This window comes from Mesoplodon bidens, assembly GCF_964165515.1.
Source record: "Mesoplodon bidens genome assembly, chromosome: 11".
Classification (NCBI taxonomy): Eukaryota; Metazoa; Chordata; class Mammalia; order Artiodactyla; family Ziphiidae; genus Mesoplodon; species Mesoplodon bidens.
In genome coordinates, this window is record NC_138167.1 from 29,104,793 (window position 1) to 29,117,974 (window position 13,182).

At 33.3% G+C, this 13,182-nt stretch overlaps 1 protein-coding gene across 2 annotated transcripts in view; it reads left to right on the plus strand.

Moving 5' to 3' along the window:
* ZFC3H1 (zinc finger C3H1-type containing) overlaps nt 1-13,182 on the plus strand; it is a 49,262-nt gene that overhangs the window by 17,944 nt on the left and 18,136 nt on the right. For both annotated transcript variants that reach the window (XM_081249558.1, XM_081249557.1), the window contains exons 6-20: nt 43-166; nt 2,307-2,404; nt 3,714-3,923; nt 4,124-4,288; nt 5,216-5,353; nt 5,998-6,119; nt 6,536-6,685; nt 8,453-8,627; nt 8,869-9,000; nt 9,383-9,925; nt 10,011-10,120; nt 10,981-11,112; nt 11,219-11,340; nt 12,297-12,398; nt 12,603-12,722. In XM_081249558.1, the coding sequence (XP_081105684.1) occupies nt 43-166; nt 2,307-2,404; nt 3,714-3,923; nt 4,124-4,288; nt 5,216-5,353; nt 5,998-6,119; nt 6,536-6,685; nt 8,453-8,627; nt 8,869-9,000; nt 9,383-9,925; nt 10,011-10,120; nt 10,981-11,112; nt 11,219-11,340; nt 12,297-12,398; nt 12,603-12,722 (2,443 nt within the window). The remainder of the gene's footprint in view (nt 1-42; nt 167-2,306; nt 2,405-3,713; nt 3,924-4,123; nt 4,289-5,215; nt 5,354-5,997; nt 6,120-6,535; nt 6,686-8,452; nt 8,628-8,868; nt 9,001-9,382; nt 9,926-10,010; nt 10,121-10,980; nt 11,113-11,218; nt 11,341-12,296; nt 12,399-12,602; nt 12,723-13,182) is intronic.

Below are 13,182 nucleotides of genomic sequence, written 5' to 3' on the forward strand. Positions count from 1 at the left end.
AAAATGTTGTGAAACTAAAAAAAAAAAATCTTATGTAATTAGTCTTCAGATCCTGACCTGAGACGATCCTTAGATAAGCAACCTACTGATAGTGGAGGAGGCATTTATCAATATGATAACTATGAAGAAGTTGCTATGGATACAGATAGTGAAACCAATTCTCCAGGTATGAGCCAAACCTTAAAACATTTGCATATTCACAATTATTAAGTAGAAAATGGTCAGAAAGCTACCCAAAACCTTGAAAGAAATGTGTAATGAAGGTGAGATTTGCTGGCGGGTTGTACAACCATAGATATTATTTGGTGTTATAAATACTTCAAGAGCAAACCTCAGATGTGTAATATTAACCTTTATTTCTAAGTATTTCTTTCTATATAGCATTTTAATAAGAAGGCAGTGTTTTACTGTTAACTATGTGATCTAAAAAGTGAAGATTGTGGGAAAGGTGAGAACACTGTTTTAAAAAACAAATAAACAAACCTTTGCTTTCTTAAATATCTTTGTATCTAAGGCATTCTTCGCTTTAGTTTAAAAAAGCGGGGGCGATCTTTCTTGATTTTAGGCTTCCTTCCTCCTTCCACTGATGGATGATACTCTGTAGAAAAAGGGAGATGAAAAGTGATACTAGTGGTGTCTTAGGATCAGCTGATTAGAACTGTTAGGGCTGTACCTCAGTTAGATTGCACATTTTAGGGTATGACCATCCTTGCGGGCTAGAGGCTCGCTTTAGTTGATATTCAGTGGTGATCAGCTGTGAGAGACCTGTTCTCTTACTAATTAACACACATAAGACTGAGGCAGACAACCAAATGCAGTTGGTGTTCTAGGAACTAGAATACTTACCTGCAAGGCCACATGATCAGTGTTTTTCTTCCAGTGGTCATATTGTGAGACCAAATTAAACTAGAATTCTACTTTAGTGTGCCTAGAGAGAAGGCAAAATCTGTATGATTTGGTAATGTTAATAAAAGTGCTCATTTTCAGGTTACTATGTTTCAGTTCATATTTAATAATCTTATATTTTGATTTCATAGTTTAATTCTCTTTGGTCAGTCTTTAATTTTCATATTTCCAGGTTCTTGGAGATGATTCATTGTAGTTCCCAAGTATTGACAATATTATTATTACTCTTTCTATAAAATAATTTTATGATCTACCCTCTTAAAAGAATTTTGTAAAAAATTATTACACAGAGAATGTACTCTACTCAGTTTTCTAAATTTTAATTTTTTGCCATATTCATCACAAATATTTACGTTTTCAAGAAGTAAAGTGTTCTAAGGGTCAGTGTATAGTCAAATGGCATCATTTGGGCCACAAGTCAGCCCCATATAAGGCATGTGGTTAATATCTATATTGACTTGAGAGACAACGGGGACAAAGAAGAAATGTTAGTTTTCCCTAAGGTTGTATGGTCATTGAGTAGCAAGAGTAGTCTTTGAATCTGCCAGATTTCAGTGAGTCTGAAGAAACCACTGACAGTAAAATGTGCAATTATCAATATTTTTAGCTGCTGCCAAGGAAGAAATGCTAACAATTTAACTGAGATGCATCAGTAACTATTTCAGAATTATTAATATTTATTTATTTATTTATTTGGCTGCATCAGTGTCTTAGTTGTGGCATGTGGGATCTTCTAGTTGCGGCATGCAAACTCTTAGTTGTGGCATGTGGGATCTAGTTCCCTGACCAGGGATCAAACCCGGGCCCCCTGCATTGGGAGTCTTAGCCGCTGGGCCACTAGGGAAGTCCCCAGAATTATTAAAATGTGAAAAAGTGTACACTTTAATAATTAAATACAACGGGTAATTCTTTTCATTGCTAGTCCTGTTTGCTTTCTATCCAATTTAAATAGTCCATTTCTTCACTTTTCTCCACATGAAGGGAGGAATGGAGTCACCACATCACTGTTTTCCTTTGGTTAGGACACTTTGGCAGATTCAGGGGAATTTTTTGTTTTACTATTTCTTAAAAAGTATGTTTATTTCCAAAAAAAAAAAGTGTTTCTAGCCTTTCCTGCTCTATTCCCTGTTACCACCACTAGGTGAAAAGTAGAACAAAGTAGAGAGTTTTGAGGGACTAAATATCAACTTAAGTGGATGGCTGATTTTGTAATGATATAAGGACAATTTTAAATAGGTGGAGGTGGTCTCATGGAGGTTAAATATTTTATTGGAGATTAATAAAATCTCACTTGTACTCTACTTAGATGCAATTGTATTTCTTTAAAAATATCATAAATTTAATTTATTCCTGTTGAAATATATCTATTATTAAACTCTTGTAAAAAATTTTTTTTGCAGCTCCTTCACCAGTGCAACCACCATTCTTCTCTGAATGTTCATTGGGGTATTATTCTCCGGCACCATCTGTTTCTTTGCCTCCACCACCTCAGGTTTCTGTAAGTGAGAATTGATAAGATTTCTACGAAAATTTTGTAGCCTTATGTCTTTTCTAATTTGTTTTGAAAAGCTGGCCTATAATTAATTGTTAGGTTTGAAGAGAGTGTAAAATCAAAATTGCTTATCAGAATTAATAGCTATGAAATCTGTGGAATAAACAGTTGATTAATTATTGGCAGACTATCCATTTGGTAGATTTTTTTCGTAGCTAATTTTTAATCTCATGTTGACTTTCTTTCAGTACTTAGTATGTTTCCTTCTTTCTTCTCTTTGTTCCTCTTTGTTCCTCAGAAAATGTATTCCAAAGCAGAGTAAGAATTATCTATTGTTTTGGATTTTTTTAGGGGGAATTGGGATTTAAGTGCATTAAGGTGCTTCTAGAAACTTTTTTCCTTTCTCCTCTTTTGATTAAATAGTTACTTATAATTTGAAAATTCAGTAAAAGAAAAGCATTGTCTATGCAAGTTAATTTCTTTTCCCTACCTTTTGAAAGAACTGCCAGTCCCTGTTAAAAAAAAAAAAAAGAAAGAAAAAAAAAAGGAAGTGGGGGATCACTAAGTAAAATTTCTGAAATTATTTCAGATGAGAGAACCTAGAGGTCACACTGGATCTCTCTTAGTAGGTTAGTGGGGACCTTGCCATTTCACAGTTCCTAGGTAGGTATCTGGTGTCCTCCTAGGAGGTTGAAGATGAGGGGAATATTAGAGCAGAGAGTGAGAGAGAAACATTTTTTCTTTCTTCCTTGAATTGTTTTATATGCCAAGGGAAATACTGGAAGGTCTTCGAAGCAAAAATATGTGCAAATTCAGGGATTTGGGTAAAATTGTCTTTATAGATAATCTCGAAGAAGCCGTTTCACAAGGATTTTATGAGGGTAGTGGTGACTCTTCTTTACAATTAATTCTTGAGATACTCTAGACTACTCCCACCCGGAATCCCTTTGGTTCCTAAGTTTTGATTTTTACTTAAGTGTCATATGTATCTGATTTTTTGTTATCTGTTTGTTTTCAGGTAGTCATCTAGGGAGATAGACACTGTAAAGTTTGATTTCTCTATCTTGCAGTTTATAAATTAAATGTTTCAAATATTGTTGATTTTTATTTTTTTGTAAAAATTATACTTTTTCATGGCTGAATATTGGATTTGGTTAGTTTTGAGATTTCCAGTATTCTTAGTTCACTTATGCTTACAGTAAAGTAATAACCTGTTTACCTTTTTCTAATTTAATGTTGCTCTAAAGATAAACACTTGGAATGGGTAAAATTTGCATAGTAATTATTATTTCTTTTTTTTTTAAAAAACAACTAGTCAATACCACCTTTGAGCCAGCCTTATGTGGAAGGCTTGTGTGTTTCTCTTGAACCTCTACCTCCTCTACCACCTTTACCACCTCTTCCACCTGAAGATCCAGAACAGCCTCCAAAACCACCTTTTGCAGATGAGGAAGAAGAGGAAGAAATGCTGCTTCGAGAAGAGCTACTTAAATCTCTAGCGAATAAAAGAGCTTTCAAGCCAGAGGTAATTTAGGTACCTGAACCTCTAGGTGGTGCTGTTGAGCTTAGTTTTAGGTAGCCCTACTTTTCTCTGCTAGTTTGGGATTCATTGGGCTTTTCAGTAAAGTGGGGATAAGTCTGATACTACTTTGCTCAAGACCTTTAAAGGTGACAGAAATTTCTTTTCATTTAAAATTACTTCATATCTGTCTCTTCCTTCTTTAGGAAACATCCAGTAATAGTGACCCACCTTCACCTCCAGTTCTGAACAATTCACAGCCTGTGCCAAGAAGCAATCTATCGATAGTCAGTATTAATACAGTATCTCAGCCTAGGATACAGAACCCAAAGTTTCACAGAGGACCTCGTCTTCCACGAACTGTGATCTCGGTAAAAACAAACAAAATAATTAGTCTTATTGTTATTTAAACAGCTTGTGAGAAATTTGTCTGCAGTTTTGCTGTCCTATTCCCTAACTCCTAGTTTATTATATACAAGCATATATGTATTATTTTTTATTTATTAATAGTGAAATGGGAGCAGCTTCTTCACTTAAAAACTGCTAGAGTTCATGATAATATTTTTTGGGAAGCATTATTTTCCTCAGAGTGGTATTTTTTGCCATTTCCTCAGTTTTTGTTCCATATAAATTGGTCCATTTAGATTTTCTGTCTAGTCAGTTTTAGTAAATTATATATATTTTTTATTTCTCCCATCTTTGCTCATAATTTTTCAATTAATGACTATACTATAATGGAAGAACTTATGATGTTTTTCAATGTTTATTAAGGAGATTGAAATGACAATTTATTTCTACCTTGTTTTCTAATGGGTTTAAAGTAAAATAAATGGAGCAGAGCCAAGTTGAAATCTTGCCTCTGTTCGGTAAACTTATCCTCCATATATAAGCACAAAAGCCAAAAAGTTTTGTTAATAATAATGTAGAATTATTAATTTTTTCTTTGGCTTTAAAAGGTTAATTTAGATTGCATTATGGTTCTTTATAGAAAGTTGGAGAAAATAAGACTTAATGAAGAAAATGATGATAGTATCTAGAGAGACTGAGAATATAATCAATAGAATATTTTTATGTTTTTGGATATAACCAGTATCTGTGGAGTGGGACAAAGTAAGTCAATTAATACAATATAAACAGGAGGAACCATAGACTGTCTGCTTGAAACCCATTATTTTTATGAATTTAAATTCATACAGATAAAGTGACTTGTTCAAGGCCATGAAGCTAATTGTGGTAGAGCCAAGAAAAGGATAGAGATACTTTTGTCATCAAGAGTAACAAATATACTGTCTTTGCAGCTTCCAAAGCATAAATCAGTGGTTGTAACCCTAAATGATTCCGATGATAGTGAATCTGATGGAGAGGCATCCAAGTCAACGAATAGTGTTTTTGGTGGATTGGAGTCCATGATTAAAGAAGCAAGACGAACTGCTGAGGTAAGTGCAGTAATGAAAGATGAAAAGATTTATTGACAATCATTAAAGTTTGTTTGTTTTTCCTGGAAATTAGACCTTAGAGGTTTAGATTTTTAATATATCGAATTATGGAAATATAAATAAGAATTACGGAAATTATAAATAATACAAATAAGTATTTGTATTATTAGGAGTTTATATAATGAAGTGTGTATAAATTTAGATAGGTTTAACTATTAAAAAACCCCTTTTATTTTTGTTTCCAGTTGACTGTCCCTTTTTTCAAAATAGTAAAATTGTGTGGATAGTTGTCCTCTGTACTAAGGAAATTTATTGTTTTGGAATTTTGTTATATTACCAGAAAATAATTTTTTTATCAAAGTGTATCACCTAAATACAACTTTTATCCCTATTCCTAATTGCAGCAGTTGCTTAGATATGAAACAGTTCAATTATTTTCAAACCATAAGTCTTGACTACTTGGATTGTACAATTAATTTGGTGGTTAACGGCCGGCATTGCGTTTTTTTAAACGGAATAGAAAATATGGATGGAGATATTTATTTATTTCTAAACATATAAATGTGTACTGGATAATGTAAAATATAGATCTTAGTGTGGGATTATAAAAGCTTTTGATCTGGTTGACTTCAAATATTTTCTAGCAAGCTTCAAAACCGAAAGTACCTCCAAAATCTGAAAAAGAAAATGATCCCATGCGAACACCTGAAGCTTTGCCTGAAGAAAAGAAGATTGAATATAGATTGTTAAAGGAAGAGATTGCCAAGTAAGTGGCATTTTATGTAATTAGCTTTAAAGGTGTGTACTATTTTCGGTGCTTAATCTGTATACAGTTTATTGGCATTGGGAAATGAAGATGATGATTTTTATCCAAGATGAAGAGTTAATGTTTTTAGAACTTGCACAGGATGGGGAGCCAGATGATCATATGTAAGCTTGAAGGCAGTGATGCACCGAGGTATAAACAGCTTAGAAAAAGATAAAAGCTGTTACAAAGGAGAACTACACTATCAGCTTTGAATGCCAACTTGGGTCATGCATATTGGTCATCATTGTTATTAGTCAATATGTTAGTCACTTAGTTAATATGTTTACTTTATTTTATGAAATAGAATACATCTTTAAAAAATAATTTCAGTTTATTTTTTGGTATAATTTATTAATCTTTATTGATTATTTTAGTCGTGAGAAGCAGCGTTTGATTAAATCAGATCAGCTGAAGACAAGTTCATCATCCCCAGCAAACTCTGATGTAGAAATTGATGGGATTGGCAGGATAGCAATGGTTACTAAGCAGGTTACAGATGCAGAAGCAAAACTTAAAAAACATAGGTGAGTCTCATTATCTGATTAAATACTGCATGTATCTAAGTGTTCCTATATTAGAGGGATATATTTTTGTGGTGTATGTCAATAATAAGTATACTGTGTGATTACTAATTCTTTCATACTTGATAGGCCTAGAGAAGGCTGTCATTTTGTTGAATTGTACATTTACGTGAAGTAATAGTATTAATGTTTAAATAAAAATATCAAGACTTCAAAAGAAAGTTTTCCCCTTCAGATTTATGTTTGGCTTAAAACCTCTGGCCTGTTTTTTAAAGACCTTTATTGGAAGCATATTTTTATTGTTAAAATTGGTAGACTTGATTGTTGGCCATAGTCATTACTTAGTCTGTTCAGTAAGACACATGGTCAAATATTGTGTTATTACAAAAAATATGATATGCAGTAACATTAAGATACCCTGATATTAGAGATCTGAAAAATGTTACTCATAGATGAAATATTGTGAAATATTGTGGTGACCATAAATCTCCAAAATTATCAACGAGAAATGGTACTGTGTATGTTTTAAAAGAAATGAAAATAAATTCATATAGATTCCATTTCTTTAATAACTTTTATAACAAATGAAAAGATTTTTAAAAATTCTTTGTCTTTCTATTCCCCATTCTCTTTATCACATATTCTCTGTTGTTATGATTCATTCTAGATGTCATGTGTCATGACTGTTTGAAATATGGTATCTTTCTGGGAAAGATTCTTGATTTTTTTTTATCACAATATTCAGAAGTTGAAAAGATGAAAATCTGTATCTGTAAATTTGCCTTTTTGTCCTGATTTTTACTTCTCAGTTCCAGTCTTTACATCTGTCTATTGTTTAAAAATTAGATGTCTTTTTCTCTCCTTTGCTTTGCTTTAGATAAAATGAGTTAGAGGTTTGTAAGTTAATTAAATGTGCTTGATTATGTTTATTAGATGTTTATTTGTGTGTTTATTAGGAGCATTATAAAGGAAACTAAATGGCGATTTTCTGTCTTAAGTCTTCATTTTTCTTTTTTTATTTGAGGTTTTTTTTATTTTTTATGTTTTTAAGTTTTTTTGGGGGGGTGTTGGGTCTTCATTGCTGCACGCGGGCTTTCTTTAGTTGTGGTGAGCGGGGCTATTCTTCATTGTGGCATGTGGGCTTCAGTAGTTGTGGCACACGGGCTTCAGTAGTTGTGGCTCATGGGCTCTATAGCGCAGGCTCAGTAGTTGTGGTGCACGGGCTTGGTTGCTCCACGGCCTTTGGGATCTTCCTGGACCAGAGCTTGAACCTGTGACCCCTGCATTGTCAGGCGGATTCTTAACCACTGCGCCACCAGGGAAGCCCTCTTAAGTCCTCATTTTTCAGGAGTTATTTAAGGCTACATTGAAGGTTACTATTAATAGCTTTTCAACTGTAATTCACATTACTCAGATGCATGTTTTGTTTTGTTTTTTAAAGATCAGACCCAGGGAATTCTCTGGTGGTCCAGTGGTTAGGACTCTGCGCTTTCATTGCTGAGGGCCTGGGTTCAGTATCTGGTCGGGGAACTAAGATCCCACAAGCTGCGTGGTGCTGCCAAAAAAAAAAAAACGACCAACCCATATTTGCTTTCATAGAATTTAACAGTGTCTATCTGAAAACTTATTTTATTCTTCTAAATATTTACCTCTGTGTATCATAAACATATTTTTAAAAATGAGCTATTACTTTGTAAGTTTTTTATTCTGATGGTGTCAGTCCACTAGTTTAGAAAAACGTTCATAAGACTTTTGTTATTTCCCAATTAGGATTCTCTTGATGAAAGATGAATCTGTTTTGAAGAATCTAGTACAGCAAGAAGCTAAGAAGAAAGAATCTGTTCGAAATGCTGAAACAAAAATTACAAAACTTACAGAGCAGCTTCAGGCAACAGAGAAAATTCTCAGTGTCAACAGAATGTTTTTGAAGAAGCTTCAGGAACAAGTAATGTTCTTTTGTTAAATTCAAATATTGTAGTCCCATGTTTACTACACATTTTTATGGGCCAAATTTTTAATAAAACCATAAACCAAAGCCATCAAAATGTGTAACCTATACATTGTTCTCCATTGAGATGTAATATTAACATATTTTTAACTTTCACTTGAATACCCCAAAGAAATTATGTTTAAGAAGGTATTTCCTCTCCTAAGATTTACATATTCGGAATTACCCTATATTTCAGATTCACAGAGTTCAACAACGTGTTACAGTTAAGAAAGCTTTGACTCTGAAGTATGGAGAAGAACTTGCTCGTGCAAAAGCAGTGGCTAGTAAAGAAATAGGAAAACGTAAACTGGAACAAGATCACCTTGGAGTAAGTTGTTTGTAGAAATATTTAATGTTTGAAAAGGAGAAGGTTTTAATTATTCTTTTGAGGGTAAGAGATGCATAAAAAGTTCAAGCTTTTCCCTGCAGATTCAAAGAGAATAAGATTAAAGTTTTGTTTTTAAATGGCACCCACATATTTGGAAACTTTTTTTTGTTTGTTTATTTTGACTTTGTTTGTTTGTTTGTTTTTTGTACCTCATAGATTAACTAGCAAATCTGTTGGAGGCTTTTGTAAAACTGTTTTATTCTCGTTATTGACTTAGTTTTATAATGTTGGCATTGTATTGTAGGGATAGCACAATTATCTTACCAAAAATTGTTTATAAAGTCATAGCAGTATAAAATATTGCTATCATTTTTCCCCCCAGCCTAACAAAATGATGAGACTGGACAATTCTCCAATATCAAGTCCAAGAAAGCATTCAGCAGAACTAATTGCTATGGAAAAAAGACGATTGCAAAAGCTAGAATATGAATATGCCCTGAAAATTCAGAAACTAAAAGAAGCCAGGGCCCTTAAAGCAAAGGAACAGCAAAATATTGGTCCACTTGTGGAAGAGGAACCTGAATTTTCTTTGCCTCAACCCTCACTTCACGATCTGACTCAAGATAAATTAAGTCTGGACACTGAGGAAAATGATGTTGATGATGAGATTTTGTCTGGGTCAAACAGAGAAAGAAGAAGATCCTTCTTAGAATCCAATTCTTTTACTAAACCTAACCTTAAGCACACTGATACACCTAACAAAGAATGTATAAACAAACCTACTAAGAATACAGTAGAAAAACCAGAACTTTTTCTAGGGTTAAAAATTGGTGAATTGCAGAAATTATATTCAAAAGCTGATAGCTTAAAACAACTGATTTTAAAAACTACCACAGGCATTACAGACAAGGTTTTGCGTGGTCAGGTAACTGAACATTTCATATTCTTTATAAAATCTAGAATTCACCCTAGCCTTTACTACCTTATGAAATTTCTGTTTTCTTTTGCAGGAGATTTCTGTGGATGTGGATTTCGTGACAGGACAGAGTAAAACAACAGAAGTGAAGCCATGTCCGTTTAGACCCTACCATAGTCCCCTTCTAGTTTTTAAGTCTTACAGGTATAGAAGAAAGATTCAGTAAACTTGAGGTTCAGGATTGCTCCTTGTTCTTAATGATACCTTAATCTGGAATGTGTGATGACCATGAAAAAAAAATTGAATCATGGCTGCTCAGAAATGAACTTGTCCTTTTAGGGAATATAAAAATTTAAGTGCCTTGTTGTCAAACTTGAACCAAACAGGAAGTAAGATTTAACTTACACTTGGGTTTACTAATTCTTATCAAATCCTAATTTCTGGCTACTGGTGAAATTGTGGAGAATTCTGAATTACTACATCTGTTAAGGATTTTAGGAAAAATAACTGGAGTCTTAGGAGAATTTAAAATTTTTGCTTTTTAATTTTATTGTTACTCTAAGGAATGCATTGGCTAGCTTTCCTAAAATTGATTTGACACTTTCAGATGATTAACTTTGGGAGGTTGTCTCTTTTTTTTTTAAAGACTCTTTAGAAGCTGTGAGACTATTGAATCGGTATGATTTAATCATAAAATCGTACAACACCTACCAGGTAGTATAGACTTCTTCTCTAGTTTTTGGTTGGCTGGTAATGTGTGGAAGAAATACCAGTGTTATACAGCATTTTATTATGTGGTAGGAAAATGCTACGTTTAGAATACAGGATATTTTTGTTCTTTGTTTTCTATTTCAGATATTTTATGTCTGGGTATAAAAGTAGTTTGTCCCTATGACTTGATATTCTGGTTGTTTTCTAGAGTTAATTTTGGTATTAAGTAATTAGATAAATAGTAAGCTCAAAGTATAGAAACTTTAATTGAGAAAGAAAAAATGAAAAAATTTTAAAATTTCTGAGGAATGTTTATGGAGCATCGTAATGTGCCTCTCTACCTCTCTTCTTAGATTTAGTCCATACTATCGAACCAAGGAAAAACTTCCCCTAAGCTCAGTATCATATAGTAATATGATCGAACCAGATCAGTGTTTCTGCCGTTTTGATTTAACAGGAACATGTAATGATGATGATTGTCAGTGGTGAGTAGTTTTTATTTGTTAACATTTTATAATTTAAAAGGCAGTCTTGGTTATGTAACTTTGATATATACATGATTATCTTTTCTGTGTTGTTATTTTATTTTAGGCAGCATACACAAGACTATACGCTTAGCCGAAAACAGCTATTCCAGGACATTCTGTCATATAATCTGTCTTTGATTGGTTGTTCAGAGACAAGCACTGATGAAGAAATTGCTGCTGCAGCAGGTTTTAAAGACCTCTTGTTTCCCAAGTGAAATTGAATTTAGGCAATTTAAAAGTTTTATATTCAGTTGTTGACATCTTTAAATAGCCATAATAATTCAATACGTTCATCTTTGACACTTTATCTAGATCTGCTCTGTCCAGTACAGTAGTCACTAGCCATGTGTTGCTATTTAAGTTAATTAAATAAAAATTTGCTTCCTCAGTCACACTAGCCACATTTCAGGTGCTCAGTAGGTACTATTGAGCTCAGTATTGGTAAGTGCTTACCAGTAAGACATTGCAGGTGTGAGACATTTCCATTATTGCAGACAGTTCTTTTGACGGAGCTCATCTAAATATTTCACTTTATTTAGAAGAATATGTTAATATAGTATAGAAATAATACCAATGATTTAAAAATAGACCCTATTTTTATTTACTATTTTCAAAAATAGAGGGGGATTAGAAGTTGAGGTGACTATAATTTCAGATTCTACAATGAAATAAAAAAGGACTTTATACACTTTGACACTGTAGAAAGCATAGATTACTGCCAGACATTGTGAATAAGTGTTGTTACGCTTTTTCCCAGATTGAGTGCCAAATATTAAACCTTAAACTACAAGTCTTTCGAAGTAGGGGAATTAGTGTTTGTTAAATTCAGTATTATCACAACTCAGAGTGATGGTAACATCACTGAATCTATTTAGTCATTCCTAATTAGGGACTTTAATTTTCACTTGCCTAGGTTGTTTTAGGAAATACTTTTTTTCAGTCCCAATTGGGGTGCATGATATGATAGGATTTGCTGTAGTAGTTAAGATAATGTAGACCCTGCCCTTTAGAAAGCCATAGGTGTTTTTGACTAGTACCTTTAATTTTTAAACTATTCTTTACTTCATACTCTTTAATTAGCCTCATCTCTGTAATCCGTGTTTTTTATACTTTTTATGAAGATAGCATTGCTCTAATTTCAGAAAAATATGTTGAGAAACTTTTTGGAGTAAACAAAGATCGAATGTCAATGGACCAGATGGCTGTTCTCCTTGTGAGCAATATCAATGAAAGTAAAGGCCATAGTGAGTATATGTATCTTTCTCTCACACAAAAGGACCTTAGAGTTTATGAGAACAAATTTTTTGGCATTATGTAGAAATATATGTATACCATGTCTGAATAACATGATAGAATAAATTTAGCTCTTTTTGAGTACCATTTGGGTATCCTTCAAAACTATAAAAGGCTAGTTCTGTTAACCAGCAGTCTTCTCCTGTCTACTTTAGCACCTCCATTTACAACCTACAAAGATAAAAGAAAGTGGAAGCCAAAGTTTTGGAGAAAACCTATTTCAGAGAATAATTTCAGTAGTGATGAGGAACAGTCTACAGGACCTATTAAGTATGGTAAGAAGGAATTTAAGATCCAGAATCATTAAATTGTGGTGTTACACTTTGCTAACACTTTGCTAATCTTTTGGTGTAATCTACTAGCCTTTTAAAAGTTTCTGTTTTTAAAAAAGTGATGCTGCTTGGCGTTTAAGGCAATTAGTTCAAGACTGTGCCTTATATTGCAGGATGTTTTGTTTTCACGACCCCTGCCCAGTAAATGCATGGATCACCCTTTAGTAAATGTGACAGCTTTAAATATTATTTGAGTGGGGAGAGGGGAGCAGTGCTGCTCCCATTTGAGAACTACTGCCTGGCCTGTGTCCTTCTTGAGAGCAGGAGTTCTATTTTATTTTATCTTTGAGTCTGTGTTTTCTGACATGCAGTAGGCTCACAGAATGAATGAATTAAATGAGTGAACAAAGTAATGTATAAATGAGTGCCTTATTGTCGAATACATCTTACATTATATTCTCAA